The 19,630-nt window shown below is 36.7% G+C and overlaps 1 protein-coding gene across 1 annotated transcript in view; it reads right to left on the bottom strand.

Moving 5' to 3' along the window:
• The window catches only part of CDH8 (cadherin 8), a 195,391-nt gene that overhangs the window by 38,652 nt on the left and 137,109 nt on the right, over window positions 1–19,630 (bottom strand). The window contains exon 9 of the mRNA XM_067540112.1: window positions 6,138–6,259. Coding sequence (XP_067396213.1) covers window positions 6,138–6,259 — 122 coding nt within the window. The remainder of the gene's footprint in view (window positions 1–6,137; window positions 6,260–19,630) is intronic.

Raw genomic sequence — 19,630 nt, 5'->3', positions numbered from 1 at the left:
TAGCCAAAGGTCAATATTTTCAATTTTCAACTTTCTGATATTGCAGGGTAACCACTAACTGCTGTTTTACATTCCTTGCATCTCACGGAGAATGACTTAGTAATGTAAATATCTATCACAATGTATATATTACATATATTATCATATTCATGATCACTCTCTTTCCTACACATAGTGGGAGAAGGAATTGAAGTCTTCCATATAGCACAACAGATAGTTACACAGGGCAAACAGCAATAAAATAAGTATAATAAATCTGTATGTGTGTGTGTGTCTATATAGTTAGATACAGATACAGACACATTAATATTTTTGGTATAATGTATAAAGTTTTTATAGGCATGAATTTGGGATTATCTCATTCTCATGATATCAGGTATTCTGAACAGGTCAAAGAGGTTACAAAAAAAAGCTATTTGTAGAAAAGTTTTAGGAAGTTTAATATATCTATATAATAATATTGCAAGATTGTCACTCTGTCTAGCAATCTGAAACCTAATGCTAGAATGTCTATTGAGTCAGTGTGAAGCGATGGAAATAGCTGCAATCATAGCTAAGAGCTCTTTTTGTTTAGAATATCACCAGGTTCAATCATCAGTGGGATTCACAGTTTATTATGGTTCAGTTTTTAAGTTATCTGCCATTTTTCAACACACAAATGTTCCCTTATTCAAACTGGCCACCATCTCCTGCCTAAAGCTAGCAAGTTGGCTGCCGTTTCCTTACATACTAACAGCATGAGGAAGTGAGGTTTACTTTAGTAAGGTTGGCTGTCACCTCCCATGGTTTTCAATGATATTGAAGCCATGCACATATGCAAAATGGCTGCCATAGTTCAGCGGGTGAGACAGGACACAGGGACTGTGAGGAGCAGCAGACACACTGTGAAAGGTGAATGGGGAGAATGAGAGGGAGGGACGCAGGAGGTAGGTTATGGCAAAGCAAGGAAATGGGATGAAATGGTATGTGGGTGGACTCCAAAAGATAGCAATGAAGGTGGAGATGGAGGAGATAAAATGGCAGCTCCTCTAGCCTGGGGTAGGCTGTGGGGAAGGAGAGTCCCTTTGGAGCAACAAGGGGAAAGCTGTGTTGCAGTGTTGTCATCTCTCACAAACTGACTGTGAGTAACAGGACTGTGGTAAGAAGAACGATCACAATGAAATGAGATGCTCCTTCAATCCTGCAATTTTCAGGGCTGAGTACACAGGCAGAGCTCTGTTCAAGATCCTTAGGACTAAGGGCTCAGACCTACCCCGCCACTGAGTCTTGTCTTCATGTATGCCCTTTGAGCAGAAAGTGTGTTCCAGGAATCAAGAGGCAGGTTGGTATGTCTGAGCAAGGTGATATAAGTCATAGTTCTCGCATATGCTTACATTGTAATTTGAAAATGTGCACATATTGTATTTTTGTACTTTGTTAGTTGCTTAATATTTTCTTCCAGTAGTCACTGTGGCTTCACAGGACTTCATGAATTACACCCACGCAATAGCATGGGCTTTCAGTTAGCTTTATTTATTTTATATATAACTAACATTTGCATCCCTTCACTTGCAAAGATTTAGTTTCCATAACTTCAGCTATGATGTACTGAAGGGAAAACAAAGGTATCTATAAAATAATCTTAAGCAGCTTTTACTATATAAAAAAGTATCTGAATTAAATAATAGTATCAGGGGACCGCCAATGCTAGAAACAAATGTTATCTGTCCCATTGCAAAGGTGGGATTTTTCCTTTTCCAAAGGTGTTCAGTTCCAATTTCTATCTCTGCAGTTTTGTAAAATATCATATCTTATCTCTAGCTCAAGACTGAATATTTCCAGTCCTGGGTTTTAAGCAGTGCAGATTGGAATGGAATTCCAATTTTTAGAGGGAAGAAAACATTTTTGAAGAAAGATTTTTTTTAATGGTGACTTTTTGAAACTCATTGGAGATTTTGAATGTTATTGGAAGACATAATGGGGAAATAGATTAGTAGGCAGAGTGAAATGTAGGTGGTCAAGTGTGCATGATAAATGCAATTTATCACATGGTTATGCAATTTAAATATCTTGCTGGTTGCTAAACTGTAGTTCTTTCCAGTGTTACGTGGGAGAATTGGTTCCAATTATTGCTCTCCTTTTCCAGGGCTTCAATGAACTAAAAGTCACTAGCCAGCCACCACACTGCCATAAACTTTTCAGCTCCCAGAAACTATGCCCACACCATTATTTAGATTGGAAATCTTCAAGAAGTGGAATCTGTGAGCACATACATTTTTTGTGTGCACAGATTTGATGTTTCTTAATCTCCTATGAAACCTATTCCTTGCCTTGCAATTATTCTCACCCACCTTTTATCAACTTATTTTTCTGTATAAATACACACAAAAGTATATTAAAAACTCAGTATTACCAAAATACTACAGTAGTTATTTTACTAGCACAAGCCAAGAACTTAAGAGTTTGCATTCCTGTAATAACCTTACTCTACCTCTTTGTGTATATGCATTACAAAAGCGTTTTCTTCAGCACATCACATATGAACAATAATATAAACTGCTTTGTGGTTGACCTGTCCTCCCGTTTCCGCACAGTATTTTCAAGTGGTTCTGAATAGCATAAAAAGGAGGTCCACAGAATCAAATTGGTGCAGAACGGATAGTTTTAAAACCTCTGACTTATTGATGCATATATGTCAGGTTGCTACCCCTAACGTTGCTGAATTCTGAATTTCTCAATATTTTTACAAATAAAATTTTAACCTTGACTTTCTGGTAACACAGTATGTGCATATAATTGAGTATGTATATGTATTAAGGAAGAAAGTGCTAAATTAACATCTTACCTAACAGACATATCTGAATATGAACCTTATAGTTTTATATTCTGCAGCCTTATATTACATTCCTGCAAAGCCAGAGATGTCTAAAATTATAACATTCCTAGAAGACTATTAATATAGTATAATAGTGAATGTTACTGAGAGGTAAATAGCAAAAATCGTGCAACTATAAAGTACTTATCTCTGTACGATTTTAATGTTCAGCATAGTTTTAATATACTCAAAACATACCAGAGCTGAGCAGCATTACAGTGTATGGCTCTATGTGATTACAAAACTTTGCATTGGTAGAAAATGAGTGAAAATGGGAGGAAAGGCATTCTCACAGTTAAAGTCTAGTATTTGTAACCCTCCCCATGACTAGAATATCACAGGCTCCAAAACTTTCACAGAAAGTGTGCTGTTCAGCACACTTTTGGTTCCAGCTGAACTACCTGCAGATTCACAGTGGTGAAAAAGTGAACCCTGGTCTTCTCAATTGTCTCCTTGACTATGCAGGTAGAACCCACCTTCACCAGTAGTATGGTCTTCCGCTCCCTCGTATGGGACTGGTTGACATTGCACTCTATTAGGACAACTAAGTAGAACTAAGTTAGAGACAAAATGTCTCAGAAAGTTGTATTCTATTTTAAACTGAGCTGGACTTAAGGCCTATGAGCTTGCTGGGTCTACAGTAATTTGAACTACATAGCAAGGGATAATATAAAAAGGCATAAACTGCTTTTCATTCCGTTTGATAATGCCTTGACAATATATTAGATTTTTTCCCTTAAAAAACTCTCAAAAGGACATTTTTAGTACTTTCCTGTTGTGTGTAAAATTGTAGAAAGAGCTACACGCGAACATGTGCACAAACACTTTTTATACTAGCTTTCAGTTTTGTATTCTGCTGTTACAGAGGCAGAATAAAAGCAAAGAAAATTCATCTGGCAATATTACACATCAACAGTTTTTAATACATTCTGTCACGTCACCAGCAGCCACGCTTGCCACTCTCAATTAGATCAGCATCCAAAATAGAACACTTGGAAAACTGAACTGTAATAGGTGGTTCAGTCAATATATTTAGGGACTGTAAATAAGCTTTGGTAAAAGGTTCAGATGTAATCTTTTCTGTTAAGGTGATTCAAATTCAATTGGAATTTAGGTTTAAGTTAAACTGCATATGTAAATATACTGAAATAGTATAAAGAAATTGAACCCTTTCTTCACATGCAATGATACAGGTTTAAAATCTTAAATTAGATTTTAGATGCTACATATTACAATAGTCACTTTCTTGTATTAACCTTCTTATGGCTTGGAGATATAGCATTATTTCTACTTCAGCTACTTTTTTTTTAATTGCAAACCTTGACTTGTCAATATGTTTATTTGCAAAATGTTAACAGAATACTAAAAGAAGTAAAATATCAGCCAGTGCGTATGCTGAGATTTTGAGACGAGCTGTGAGCTGCATAGTATATTTGAATATCACTGCTAACTTAGACTGTGCTCCTGCAAGTTATAGTGCAACGGTGGATATTTGCACTGGCACTGGGGCTGAAAATGGAGAATAAGTTGCAGAATAAGGGTCACATGCCCCAGGGTGGGAATCAGGAGGAACTGCTATCTCAGAATTCTCTGTCTCTTGCTCAAGTCGGTGGCACTCTGATGCTATGGTGATCAGGGCAGTACAGAGCTGGTTGCATTTTTTGAAATTTTGATACAATGTTTTTCATGGACACTCAAAACATTTAAATGATTTTGTCAGTGTTGTTTCTGGTTTTCCACCACCTGGTTGAGTTTTTTTTTATTTCAAAATTTTGGGAGGAAAAAAGAAATTGTGATTTTTTTTTCACCCAGCTCCAATGTGGCACAAATGCTGAAGGAGATAGATGCTAAAATCACTTCACAATATATCTTTCTCATTTCAAGCCACATCTCGTACATGCTCACATTTTGAGGACAGTCACTGAGCCTTAGATCAGAGTGTAATCATTAGCATACTACATTTTTGACATTAAGGAACAAAAGCAGCTGGAAGGTCAAAACATTGATTTTTTACAACAATCAAATCTCGGCACAAATATGTTCTTGAACAGTACTACTAAAATAAAACAATTTCTGATTCTATTGTCAGGTAAGATGCTTTGGCAAATAGGGAATTTAGTGCCTACCACCCACGTGAGGCACAAGAATAGTTGAATTAACAACTTTAGTGTCATGCTGTCAGCTGCTGTTTATTTAAAATTAAAATGTCACTACCCAGAAATAAATTAGGTAGTTAAAAAACAGTGAATTTCTGTAACACAGTACTTCACAAGATGGACAAAAATGATTACATTTAATCTGTGTTGTATCACTTTATGTAATGTTATGTCATATCACTGATATTGCATGTTGTTTACTCATCCTTAACTCTCTATATGTCTGTCTAATGAAGGACACATTTGAAAATACTTGGAGGTTTGGTTTACTTTGAAGAAGACCCAAAAGGTTAGAATTCATTTCTGAAACATAAGCAAATTTATCTGACCTTTGTGAAGTCTCTTGTCCCTCCCTTCCTTGCATCCTTCTTCTTTCCTCCATCCACAGTCCATTTCATCAAAACCTCAAGATGCACATCGCTCACCACATCCATGAACACAAACCTTCCAAAACTCTATCCCATTGTTAAGTTCCCTGTTTTTAATCCCAGTTGTGACACACACAATCTCATGTTTTATTCTACATTCAACCGTTTTCCCTACCATCCCATGATAAATCACTTCCAGACCCAAACAAAACCTGAGCAACTGAAGAAAAGTAACTGGCCCAGTAAAGATTGCCAAACTACATGAGATGGATATTTATCACAGCTGAGAATCAGAGAGAAGGAACGTCTTCTGATATGACTTGTTTTCACCTAACATACAGTTTGAGTTAGGGTCACCATGTTTGAGATGTGAACTGAGGTTCAGGCAGGATCATAATTTTCTCCTAATCAAGGACGTGATCCTGTGAGGTGCTCCTGAACTCTCTTAACTTCTACTGAAGTCAATGGGAGTTTAAGGATCTCAGCACCTTACAGGATCAGGCCCCAAGCTACCTATCTTTACTTCAAACCTCGTCATTTGATTATAAATAAAGTAATTAGGTTTCTCCTAAGTGGTGGCTAATAATGGCTCATACATCTGCAAAGGCAAATATTTTCAGATAAAGGATGTATTAGCTCAACATTACATTCCAGACAAAATCTAGGTAATTTGGAGATACGATACAACTCACATTTGCTGACAGATTACGGGGAGAATTTACAAAAAATACACAGCATCAACAACATGGAGATATTTACTTGTCCAGGCTTCCCATTCTCACATAAAAAGGCTTCATGCTCTGATGCAAACTCAGGAGCGTTGTCGTTTACATCAAGAACTTTGATAGCAACAGGCACTCGGGATACTTGACTGTGGTTCCCTAAAAGAAGAAAACATAACATAAAAGGTAAGAATATTTCATTTTGGACTGATGAAAAAGGGCCCAAGATATACACACTTCGATATAGAAACAGCATCATGCCCATTCTCAATCTTTGTTTAATTGGGGGTCCTTTTTTCACTATGGATTATATAATTGGAGCAAAAGATAAAGATGAATACTCAGTATTTATTGAAGGAGGGAAAAAACAAATAAATCCCTATTGCAAACAGCATTTGTTGTTAGACCTCCTCAGTCTAAATTGCTAGATTTTTCTCTGATGAAGTTTGTATTGTTTTATTGATAAAGTCCATTATAACATAGAAAAAGAAGGCTGTAAACAACATAGATTTATTTCTCTGTTTATCTTTGGCTGAGCACAGAGCATTTTACTCTATTAGTTGTTCTGACTGCACATCTATTATTTTTTCATTGCAAATACGATTAATGTTGAGACCAAATTGTGAGAGAGATGGATTGCAGGCTTGACGTCAACGAGACTGGATATTACCTGAGATTATTAAAGCACTCTGATTCATTTATTGTTGACCAGAAAAGTGGCCTATGAACTTCTTAGTTTTCTTAAATAAAGCCCCATCATTTTTAACATTAAACTATTTTGCATAAAGGAGTTAGTTTATCAGTGTACGTTGCAAAATAACCTTGTTAAGCTCTTTGGAAAGCTGAGATAAAGCAACAATTGGAGTTCTGATCTGACCCAAATTTATAGACAGGTTTTATTGTCCTCACATTCAGAGGTGTGTGTGTGTGTGCATGCGCACATGTATTATAAAGACAATTAATAACTTAGAATATCTGCTTTTATGACCATTTTCCCTAAATACCAAAAACATTATTTATTTAAAGAGAGATTGTCCAAATGGCTATGACATTTCTTAGAAAAATGTATTATAAACCATAATACTATTTCAGTAGCCTAATGGTAGCTTCATAATCAACTTATGAATCATAGGATCAGAGAAGTGGAAGGGACCTCAAGAGGTCTTCTAATCCAGTCCCCTGCACTCACGGCAGGACTAAGTATTATCTACACCATCTACTGAAAGGTGTTTGTCTAACCTGCTCTTAAAAACCTCCAATGACAAAGATTCCACAACCTCCCTAGGCAATTTATTCCAGTGCTTAACTTCCTGACAGCAATTTTTTCCTAATGTTGAGCCTAAACCTCCCTTGCTGTAATTTAAGCCTATTGCTTCTTATCCTATCCTCAGAGGTTAACAAAAACAATTTTTCTCCCTCCCCTTTTTATGTACTTGAAAACTGTTATCATGTCCCCCATCAGTCTTCTCTCCTCCATACTAAACAAAACCAATTTTTTCAGTCTTTCCTCAGGTCATATTTTCTAGACCTTTAATCTTTTTTTTTTTTTTTTTTTTTTGCTGTCCTCTGGACTTTCTCAAATTTGTCCACATCTTTCCTGAAATGTGGTGCCCAGAACTGGACACAATACTCCAGTTGAGCACAAAGTAGAGCAGAAGAATTACTTCTCATGTCTTGCTTACAACACTCCTGCTAATACATCCCAGAATGATGTTCACTTTTTTTGCAGCAGCAGTGTTACACTGTTGACTCATATTCATCTTATGATTCACTATGGCCTCCAGATCCCTTTCCACAGTACTCCTTCCTAGGAGTTATTTCCCATTTTGTATGTGTGCAATTGATTGTTCCTTCCTACATGGAGTAATATGCATTCGTCCTTATTGAATTTCATCCTGTTTTATATTATATTATTTTTCCAATTAGTGTCAACACTTTGAAGAAGTGCCTACTACATGAGTACGACTCAGAGCTGGTCTCAGGCAAAACTAATTGTCCTGAGCAGGGGGGTTTGCTTGTGAGTATTGCAGAATCAGTTTCTTTCAGGAAATTGCAGGTTAAAGATTAGGCCGATTTTCATGATAATGATGGAACCTTAATAAATAACTATATCAGATACCACAATAAAAATAAGAATAATATTTTCCTCTTTTATAGTACTGGTCATTCAAGAATCTCTAATGACTTCACAAATGCTTTTTAATTATCAGAACATCTCTGTGAAGTACAAATATTATTATATCCATAATAGGACAGGTAAACTGAGCCACAGAGGGCACATCTACATAGCAAGCATGAGCCCCTGGCACCAAGCCATGGAGCCTGGATCAACAGACTTGCGCTCACAGGAATTGGGCTACAGTGCTAAAACCAGATGTGTACACATTATATCTCAGGCTAGAGCTCGGGCTCTGAAGCCAAGAGAGGGGGGTCGGCTAAATGGAAGTACTCAGAGAGGCTCGGGGATCAATCTTGAAAGGCACTGATATGCCCACTAACTTTTAGTCATGGTTGGATATGATGAACTCAGCACCTTGCAGGTTCAGGGTCTAAATGTCATCTGCATGGACACAAAGCAAGTTAATAGCAGTACAGAGAAGAGAACCTCTATGTCACCAAATATGTTTCTTTCTCTAACAACTAGATCATACTCCCTTCCTAATTCAAACAGTAATGTCCAACAGCCAAATTCTATCCTGACCTGCAACCCAGAACACAGAAAATTTGAAGGTGGAATTTAGCTTAATAGATTCTTGTCCTCTGAATATCTGTGTCCAAACAAACTATAGGCAGGTGCTCCCAAACAAGTATCAATAAAACCTTCAGACCACACCACAGTACAATCCATTCTAGAAATGCCATATATTTTACAGGTGTATGTGTATAAGAATTTTCCCCACTTTTATGGAGCTTAAAAAATTAATATTGGGATTATATCTCTCCACCTGTAAAGCCAGCTGCTTTGGTTACCATGATTCTCAATGTACATTGCTCAGAGGGAACAGAAATCTTCACAACACTTCTAAAAATTATCTGAAATAACATAAAAGTGTCTATTTAAAGATTCAAAAGAATGACATCAGCAAACCTCCGAGGGTTAGTAGCAAATGCTTTGTGTCTATTGGAAAGCTTAGAATATTTGATTTCCAATTATATAAGGTGTGTGGGTTTACCAGATATTATATCTTAAATTCTTAATGCTTGAAGTTGCTCAGAGTTCGATAGCCTAGGAAAAGTTCTAGGGGAGATAGTCTCTGGATAAGATGAACTTGTGCCCATCAAAAAGTGCGTGACAAATGCAATGAATCATACAGTTTCATGATTTATCACATGGCTGTAGTTTACCAGACACAGTGGGCATATTTAATGCTATGCATTAATATGTGCACATTCAAAAAAGGTTAGTATGCAATTCACAAACCCAAAACATTTAAAGCACCTTTTTTTTATCTTTACTTGATAATACATAAACAATTAATGTATTGGCTTTTCAGAATTCTCAGCAGTAGTGTCGCATTTAAACACTAAAGATTTACTTTTATCTAAATTTATCAAACATTGATAGTTCAAATTTTAAAGACATTACAGAGAAATGTAATTAATTAGATAAGCTTCTAAAGAAATTATATGTCCTTTGTGACTGCCCCCAAAATGTTTGTCTTTCATCTGAAATACAAATATTATATTTAAACATATTATAATTAGAAACTTGATGAACATTCATTTAAAAATTAATTTACTAAACACGACAGACCCCCAACTGGTTTGGAAATCCCTTAAACAAGGGGATCTCCACCACTGCTTGTTGTTTGGGTTCTTCAGACCACAGTGAAATAAACTGTCATTTAAGAGAAAGACAGAGAAGTTTACATATTGTTTACATTGTTCACCAGTTTTAGTCACTAGCACTATGAGCTACATCTCCTTGTTTTGTCACCTCAAACACTGCATTGACTTTTTACTTATGTACTGTGCTTTCAAGTATAAATACGAACAAATAACTATTAAAATAGTGAAAGCAAACTAAGAAATACTAAAGAGACAGATAGATCTACATTAGGATGAATACATTATGAATATAAAATAGTAACATTTCTTTCATTTTCCTATTTTGGCATTTCCAGCGTACACCTCTTCCTCTATAGCAAAACACTTGTATGCTATTTATAAGACTCTCAGGTTCAAACCTGTCTCTTAGCTATCTCCCAATATTCTTAGATTTCTCATTCCCTGTTACATATTATAAAAGCTTTGGAGTGTGTTTGCATTCTGAAATGTTACTATGTAAAATGGCACCTTTCTATGCATGAAGTGTCATTTCTGTCAAATTGAATGACAAAAATAAGTTTATATCGTTTTTCCCCCATTAACTCTTCAAAGTCAACAGAGCTGAAGAGAGTAAGATGGAGGCTATTCCTACTATGCATCTACTGGATCGGTCACTTACATTCCAATCAGTTACTCTGGTGCAAATCCGTTGAAGTCAATGAGGTTGCACAGGTGTCACAGAACATCACTAAGGTAATGGGAAAGAACAGTTTTCACAATGGTCCTAATTTGGCTTCCAAAGGTTTTATTACTGATTATGATGATGATGATTATGCATAGCATGAAAAGGCCCAGCATGAGTCTCACAACCTAAGGGAGTTTGCAGGGCTGCCACTTAAAATAAAACAAAACAAATAAAATAATGACCTGGTAATCTAAGTATAATTGATATGGATACCACTGAAAGACAGTGAACAAGGACTTCCACAATGCTATTTTGAGCAAGTCTTTTTTCATAAGAGAGCTACACATTAAAGACCTGATTTCAGTCCTGGTAAGGGCACAGCCAGTTGGTCTTCTGCAGGCACAATTGCCACAAACAAACATGTAATCACAATACCTGCACTTGCAAATTAGGTGTACACATATGCACACGTTGCTGGAAATCTGTCCCTTTCCATGTAATTACTGGAGTTGACATTGCTGCTTGTGATCTGCAGGCCCAGAACACTTCTGAGTTGGTAAAAACTGGTAAAAGCAGTCTGACTTTCCACGATCTAACAAGATAGACATCAGGAAACGATGCAAAAGTGTAAAGAAGCTAACGGAACAAATTAGTGATAAGTGAACCTGAAAATATTAGAAGGCTCAGCTGGGTTCAGATCTACAAATGTAAAGGTTTACCCAAACCACGGGAATCTGAAAAAAGTTGCACTAGAAATGTAATGAAAATAAGCTTTGTTTCAGCACTGTTTGGACTCGAACCTGGAAATAAAGGTCAAATATGGCAGTCCTTGCTCAGGCAAACTGTCCATTGACCTTAATGGAAAACCTGCTCAAGGAATGACTAAAAATGGCTTGAGGATTTGACACAAAGTACAAAGAGATGAGAAAAGTAAAACCTGTGAACTAACCTAATCAAACTTTTCAAAACCTCCAAACATGATCTTTTAGATCTATTTGAGGACTGTGAATTGGTTACTATAAGCCAAACAAGTTTGCTCACATCTTGAAACAATGGATATTACAGCATTTGAATATAAAATATTATGGTTCAGTTATTATTATTGTTGTTTATCAGTATTGATATCTCTGTAGCAGATAAAGGCCATAACCAAGTTTAAGGCCACAATGTACTTGGGATGTTACATATACATAATAGAAGACAGCGCCTGCCCTGAAGAGCTTACAATCAACAAGACAAATCGAACAATGAAAAGCAATTTGCTAAAAATACAATGTAGTGGGTAGTACCATGAGTAATTAGTCTTTCTGAAGCACTATAATCCAGATTTCTTGGCCTTCACTATGTGACTGCTGGAGTAGTGCAAAGCAGCTACAAAGCTGTCATAAAGGGGTATCCAAGGATTCCCCCACAATTGGAATAGCAGCCTTCATTGAAAGTCCTTTTTTACTGCATAGAGATATATGCTTTAATATTTCCTTTACCCAAATCTATATTTTCTTTGTTTAATTAGATTATCAAAAATTACATCGGTGTTCTGCTTAGGAAGTAGTCAGCTGTGTTGTACTTTAACTAAAAGCAAAAAATACCTGAATAAAAGGTAGAATCCTGGAAAATGACAAGCTTTCTATCATCATGTAGCTTGGAAATGGGTATTTCATGCTCCTCTGGCTCAATGAAATTTCCAATATAATAAGAATTTAAATTAGAAGTAGGATAACCCAGAGAAGTTCCAGTTCTAATAGAGAAATCAACACACACAAAATATAAACTACTGCTTAATGAATAAACAAACTAACCCCCAATAAAACAAAACAAAAAACAGAGTTTGTTTCCCATATCTATTTTTTCAAGCTCAACAAGTTGTATTTAACAGCTCAATATCCTACACCTTAATTATGAATTTATCTGATGGGGCTAATAAGATAATAGAAACATATGATACATTTATTCTGTTTGACTTTACACTTTTCCCCTTGTGTATTCCTTTATCTGTATAACACTGCCACCGATAACAACTGTCACATAAAACTGACAGAGCTAATCTTGATAAAAAGGGATGCAATTATGCAGCTGAATTTTTATTTAGATGGTATATTGCAACTGTGGAAATGCTACAGCATACGGTAGGTGTCCATTTCTCTTGAATACCACATAATGCCCTGATTTTAACAGAACCTAAGCCTCTGAGGCTAACTTTGAACTAAATAAGATTGAGTCCTATCAGTCTACAACTTTCCTATTAAAAATAATGGGCCACAATGGATTCTGAATTGGAAAAAAAGTCAGATTATGGAGTGGTCATATTTGAAAGATTAATACTACAGAAAAAGTATTTGAAAAGTAAGGGGAGATACTGGCATTGAGAAATTACCATGAATCAGTGTAAATCTACCAATATTATAGGCAAAAGGCTGCTAGAACATGCTATTCGAGCAAAAGAACATTGGGGTTCCAAATTAATGTTTCAGTAGTATTTACCTCCAGCACACCTAAAAATTAGATGTATTATTGGAGTACTGATTGGAGAAGGTATGTGGGGAAAAAAATGCTGAGCGGTTTTTTTTTTGAGCTTGTCCCTTAAATCATTCTTTGGCCGGGGGGGGGGGGTGATAGAAAGCATTGTCTGCTCCCAATGTCTCCTTTAGTCATTTTATTAGGGTAGCCAGATGAAGGAGATAAACAACTCAAAAGTGAACTTATTTTAATTTTTATATTTATTATTACATATTGACATGCTGCCAATTTTTTTAACTGTGGACTTGTTCAAATATTTCCCAGAAATACTTACTAGGTAAAATATTCTCCCTTCTGTTCCTCACCACTACCACAAATTCCAGATTCTTGCCAAACCCATGTCAAGCAATTGAGTGTATTGTGGACAGCATTATTTCCTGGCTGATGAGTGGGGTGAAGTTGGCCTGGGGAAGTGGCCTTGGCTTGTGGAGAAAGCAGTTCCAGCAGGGTGGATGGAGCATGTTTTAAGGGTAACTTACTTTAAAACTGACATTTTTCTTCACAGGATCCAGCTGCCAGCTTTGTTAAATAATGTGGTTAAGAGTATGACCCTGTCTACCCTTACCTCCGAGATTTGGCGGCAGTCAACGGGAGTTACGCAAGTTATGCAAAAAACTTGCGTAACTCCTGTCGACTTCTCTGCTCCTCTTCTGTGAGCCGTCTTCACTGCACTGCGCACTTGTGAAGGTGGTCTTAGTATGTTGCTTTCTGGATCGACTGAGCGGGTCTTCACTGACCGCTCAGTTGATCCAGAGAAATCGATCTGATGGTGGTGACTTTGCTGCTGTCAGTGTAGCTGTAGCATATGTCTACGTAGAAGATGGAAGGTGTTAATTCCAGTTTAATGAGACATACTTGCACTAGCTCTAATCAAGTGAGTGCACTAAAAAAAATAAAAACAGAAATGCAACCGTAGCAGTGCAAGCATCAGGATGGGCTTGCCACCTCAAGTTTGGTATCTATGGTGTTGGAGAGATTCGTACTTGGGACAGCTACACCTTTCAACAAGCCAGTGTCAGCTAAGCAGTGTACAAGACTTGTGAATTGTGGTGGAAGGGTACCTTATGCTTTTTCTTCACTTTACCTTCCTCATACCCTTTCCTTTCACTGCTGATATAAAAAGAATTTGAGAAATTTTAGAGGTGGAAAAGGCAAACTGTGCCAGAAGATTTTAATTATTTAGGGCCATACCCTTCAGGATTTGTTCAGGAAAAACTCTCAACAATTTCAATATTTGCTTGAGTTTTGTAAAGCATAAAAATTGCTGAATTTGGCCTAGCAATATTATGAGATATGGATTTCTTCCTCTTCAAGTGACATGTCTGATATGCAGGTTATCAATCAGCATCTTCCATCTTTCACAGTCATGACACAGTTGTAAACCTCCTTTGGATACCAGTCCATCTGGAGATGTTTCTGAAATAGCTGGTTCTCTTTCTTCCTCCTCCTGCTGGTGTTACATTAATGGATTATATCTTTCACATGCTTTTTATTTTCCCTTTAAGGCCTGATTCAGCTTTCACTGAAGTCAATGGGAAGTCACTAACTTCAATGGAATTTGGATCTAGTCCTTACACTTGATATTCTATTGCTCAATTTCATTTATTTGAAAATATAACAATGGGCTAAATTATCAGCTGGTGTAAATCAGCTCCAATAATTTCAGTGGACTTTTACTGATTAACACCAGCTCACGATCAAATCAAATTTAAAAATTAAACCAGTGTACAGATACACTGTGTACAGATACAAATACAGATACACACTTCTATTGGAATCAGTGAGGTGTGAGTTTGAATATTTGAGGGCAGAATTAGCTCAACATTTATATGCAACCTCTTCGCTACTTTTCCTGTAATTAAGCTGTGTATTGCATTGCTTTGCAGTTATTCAGCAACACAGTAAATAGTTACTGTGTAATTACCTCTGATCCTCTGTGAATTAAGAAATCCATTTGGTTAGTGCCCTTCAAATCTGCTGAATAGTAATTAGGGGTATTTGTGTCTTTGCAAAATGCTCTGATTGCAAACATATCCAAGTCCCTAGAAACTATTGTTCTGTATATTTAATTTTAACCACAGTGAGCTTCATATTCATTGTGACACATAACCACGATATATGTGACACATGCATACAAGTAAACAAATACATAATTCAAAGTAAATTATTAATATAGCTCCTTGGATACTGTATTGCTACCTGCTACCTCAGTATCAAGCTTTTGCACATCTTTTTTAAAAAATGCTGTTTTCGTTGCAACTCCCACTATACATAACTAGAAAAATGTATGGAACAAACATTATCCCACCCACCCTTCCATCTTGACACCACACTACATACAAATCTGGACTTTATCTGGCAATAACTCACACAGTGCAAGTCACTTTCTTTCCTCACTCATTCCTATCTATTTGGAGAGGGCTGTTGTCAGTTTCCCACCCCTCCAAACCTGGTCCCAGCCCACTGCTGGACTCCCACCTCTGTCCCATTATGTGAGGGTTAAGGGACTGACACTGCTGTACCAGACATTTGGAATCCCAACCCCATTCACAGCTTCTTTAGGGGATGCCTTCTCCTAGGTCCACTTCTGACTCCTGTTTACCAGGAAACCAGGCTACCTTTGGAACAAGTACCTGCACTGGACATCTACTACTTGCCTAATTGTGACAACTTGAACCGTACCTCCTGACTTACCCAACCAGGTCCTGGAGCTGCTGTAGAGAAGATGAACACCAATCCCACATCACCCAATCTGAATACTGAGGGAAAAATTCCTTCTCAGTCCTGAAAATTGCAACTAGCGTAATGCTGACATCAGACTACAAAACTCAGTCCCACTCTGATTCCATGGGTGAAAAAGTGGGAGCTGCTGGTCTGGGCGGTCTTGGCCTGAAAGAGATCTCCACCTGGCAGGATAGAGCAACTACATACACTCCCCCAGGTGTGCAGGGGCAAATGGGTTACCTGAAACTCTTTGGCCTGCCCTCAGCTTGGGTAATGTCCCCAACCCCTCCTCCCTCAACCCAAAGGAGGAAGGACCTATGACCCCTTCCTTTCCACTTGACCAGACAAAGCCTCCCACCATTGAGGTTGTAGGCACTGCATTCTCTTAAGCCATCCTGTTAGCAGGAGTTAGAATCTGTTTAAAGCTTCTAAGTAAATCCGTTCACTCCTTGTGGCAGCTGCCACTTCTTAACACTCCCAGGATGTGAAAGAGCTGTCCCTATGGGTCAGATGGAAGTAAGAGACAGGGAAATATTTCAGGGAATCCAAGCAATAGTTAGGATTTAGGAGTCAACTTAGGCTGAGATATGCGCTTATTTGAGTTATCAATAAATCCAAACCCAGGAGTGGTAAATTTGTCTTTACACAATGTGTGTTGTAAATTTCATTTGGAACAAATTGGGATGGGAATGCTACCAACACACAGCACCGTAAGCACTTAGATGCATTTCTTATATTTCAGAGGCTATATGCAATATCATAATTTTTGTTAGGAAGTAATGGGTACTTATTTCTACACATTACCATGAGTTATTTCCAGAAAATAATGTGGCACCATTATATGACTTGAAACAATCACACATCATAAAAGTACTAGAACAAGTCTGCTCTATAGGATGAAGAGATTAAGGAGCCAATCTCAGACAATACAACCTAGCAGATAAATTCACAGGACTTGATTCACCACTGTGTTGCTCCTGTTTTAGGTTGGAGTAACTCCATGTTAATCAATGGAGCTTCAGTAATCTAAAGCTGGAGTAGCACAGTCAAGAATCAAACTCACAGTTTAGAGCAATAACAAGTGTATCATGCATATTAAAAATGCTATAAAATATTGACTTATATACCACAACTTATTCTCAATTATAACTAGCTTTAAAATTGTATAATGTATAGCAGCAATAACAACAATAATAAATGCATTTGACTGATGACTAGATGTCTGGGACATTTTAGATTTTTTATTTAAAAATAATTTCATGACTAATATTAAATAACTCATAAGAAAATCTTCTCTTTTCCCTTCTTGCCAAGCAAACTGACCCAAAAGATTTCAATAAAACTTTTTACAACATCTGAACTTAAAAAAATATGATGTTTCATTTATTTATTTAATAAGCAGTAAGATTTTAAAATATGCTCAGCACCTGGCATTCAGTTCCCATTGTTCTCAACTGTGCTGTTGAGCACCTGTGAAAATCTGGTCCTTTACTTCTAAACTGAAAGTACTGTATCTCTCCACCCACAACAACCTTTGTAAAAAGTGAAAGCATGCTCCTCTGACTAGCTTCACTATTTGATATGGAAATTCCATCCAGAAAAGTGCTCCAGGGAGACTGACTAGCATGGCGTTCAATTATAGATATATCTCCACCCTGTCCCATTCCCAAGCTATGGCCCTGCAATCAACCACCCACAATTTTCAGAGTACTGGAGTCGCATATTTGTCAGATGTAATAGCACTGTTTTTCAGGGGGAAAATATTCCTTCAGAAATTATTGAATTCAAGGTGTAGATGCCCATTTGGCAATCATCCAGTTTAGGAACCCACTTCACTTCAGACTCACACTCAGTTTGTTAATGCAATAATGAAATATCACCAGTTTGTACTTTCCTCCATTTCTTTTATGGCAATTAACAAATTGATCAAGCACATTCAGTTCTTTAGGCAACAGCCCTGTTCACACTTGAATTTACTTTAATCCCTATCCTTGTGAGATCCCATAATGCCTTATATATACTCTCTTTCTTTCTCTTAAACAATCCCTCCCTTCTGTGCCATTTTTGTAGTATAAATTTTGATCAAAGTTGTCAATCTCTGAAATCTTTATTAAGTCAGTTTTTTGCAAAACATAGGGCTTTAAAGGTTAACATTGCTCCATAAACTTCTCAGACCAGGAATTATGGTTCTTGGGCAGCTGATCCAATCACTTTCCCCACCTATGTCCACCACTAGGTATGGTTATCAGCTCCTACAAAGTATGCTGCTTACAATTTTTTTCTTCAGCTACTCATTCATGTTTATAGTTATCTTGTGATTTCTCCTTACCAGATCACTGGAGAGACAGTTTCCCTGCCCACTTATTCCCTTCTCTTCAGTGCCCCCACGTGCCTGTTTGCTTTCAAGTTCTCAAAGTATGGAGAACATCTTACTATGGAGATCTATTCTATTCTATTGGCTTTTAAAACACACTCCTAACCATAGTATCTGAGCACCTATGTAGCAATGTTACTACATATCTGTCATGTGTTTGGTCTCTCATCATCTCCACACAGGCAGTGGATTGTTTTGTTGGCACATTTCCACTTCCATTTGCATCCATGTGGGCCACTTCTCCTCAGATGAATTCCTGAGGTAAATACACCAATTGTTCACATGGAAAGCAATATAGTGTTTGCAAAGTACGTTATGCATTTTAGGGCACCTTTTAGTGCAGTTTAGCAGATGGAAGCAAGGAGAGCCAGGATCATGTGACCAAACAACACTCCAAGGAGCTCCAGCATTTGCTCTGTGGTCTATCGAGTGTGAGCCTCTAGCCTGTAGTTATGACCAAATGAACAGGAATCCTGGCTTAATAAATTGAGTTAGAGCAAAAATTATGGGTTATATAGTTTCTACTGTTTTAATCAGAAAAGGAAGGGTCAGGTAAAAAGTTTACGCAGTTCTGAGCTTCTGTTTAAACCTTCACTGATGCTTCTCTTTCCTTTTTAAATTGTATTGAAATGTTCTCAGCCCTAAATGAAAGATAATTATATAATATACCAAAGTAATTCCCTAAATCATTGTAATTATTTTTAATAATGTCAATAGTAATTTTACAAGAAAAGGGAAAATAAAATTAAGAAATTAAAAGTGTGAACAAAAGAATTCATGACACATCTTATATGTGGTTGCTGAATACACCAAACTTGTGTATGTCTTTCTTCCTTTTTAACTAGTGCCCCTGCATTCTAAAAAACTCACCTGTAATATATAATAAAGATAATTTAATATAGAATGCATGTATGATAATTCATAATTATATTTATATTCTTGGTAAACCATACAGAACCTTTTAGGCTTTATGCTTTTTCCCATTAGGTGACAGAAAACACAAAATTGGCTCCATATTTCTTCATTTCTAAAGAATGCAGCAAGTATAGAAAATTGACTTTGTTAGATACATGCCAGAGCTCTGTCCTTGAGATTCCTATGTTCTATGCCTGGAAAATTGTATAATAATGCAAAAATGATGTTACTTAATTTTACATAGAAAAGTGTGACAGTGATTTCTACTATATTGTATCAGAAAAAAAATATTTTTTTAAACAAGCATGGTTCAGGAGCTATTTATGTTGCTTCCTAGTTAAAAATGATTTTTTTACATTCTTAAGCATAGTTAAAAAATGTCATTGTCAATATCTGATAACCCAACTAATAAGTTTAATATTAATTTAAAAAGTAGAGCTGGGAGGAGAAGGAAAATTCATTCGTGGAGGATTTTGAATTTTCAATATTTGTTTTTATTCCTATTTGGAACAATCCCCCACAATTTTGAAACTCTCCACAAAAGTAT

The sequence above is a fragment of the Emydura macquarii genome, unplaced genomic scaffold (assembly GCF_026122565.2).
Source record: "Emydura macquarii macquarii isolate MOO-44397 ecotype Brisbane River unplaced genomic scaffold, CSIRO-AGI_Emac_v2 contig_561, whole genome shotgun sequence".
Lineage (NCBI taxonomy): Eukaryota > Metazoa > Chordata > Testudines > Chelidae > Emydura > Emydura macquarii.
Note: the sequence above shows the minus strand (reverse complement) of the source record. Positions and strands in the feature narration are given on the sequence as shown.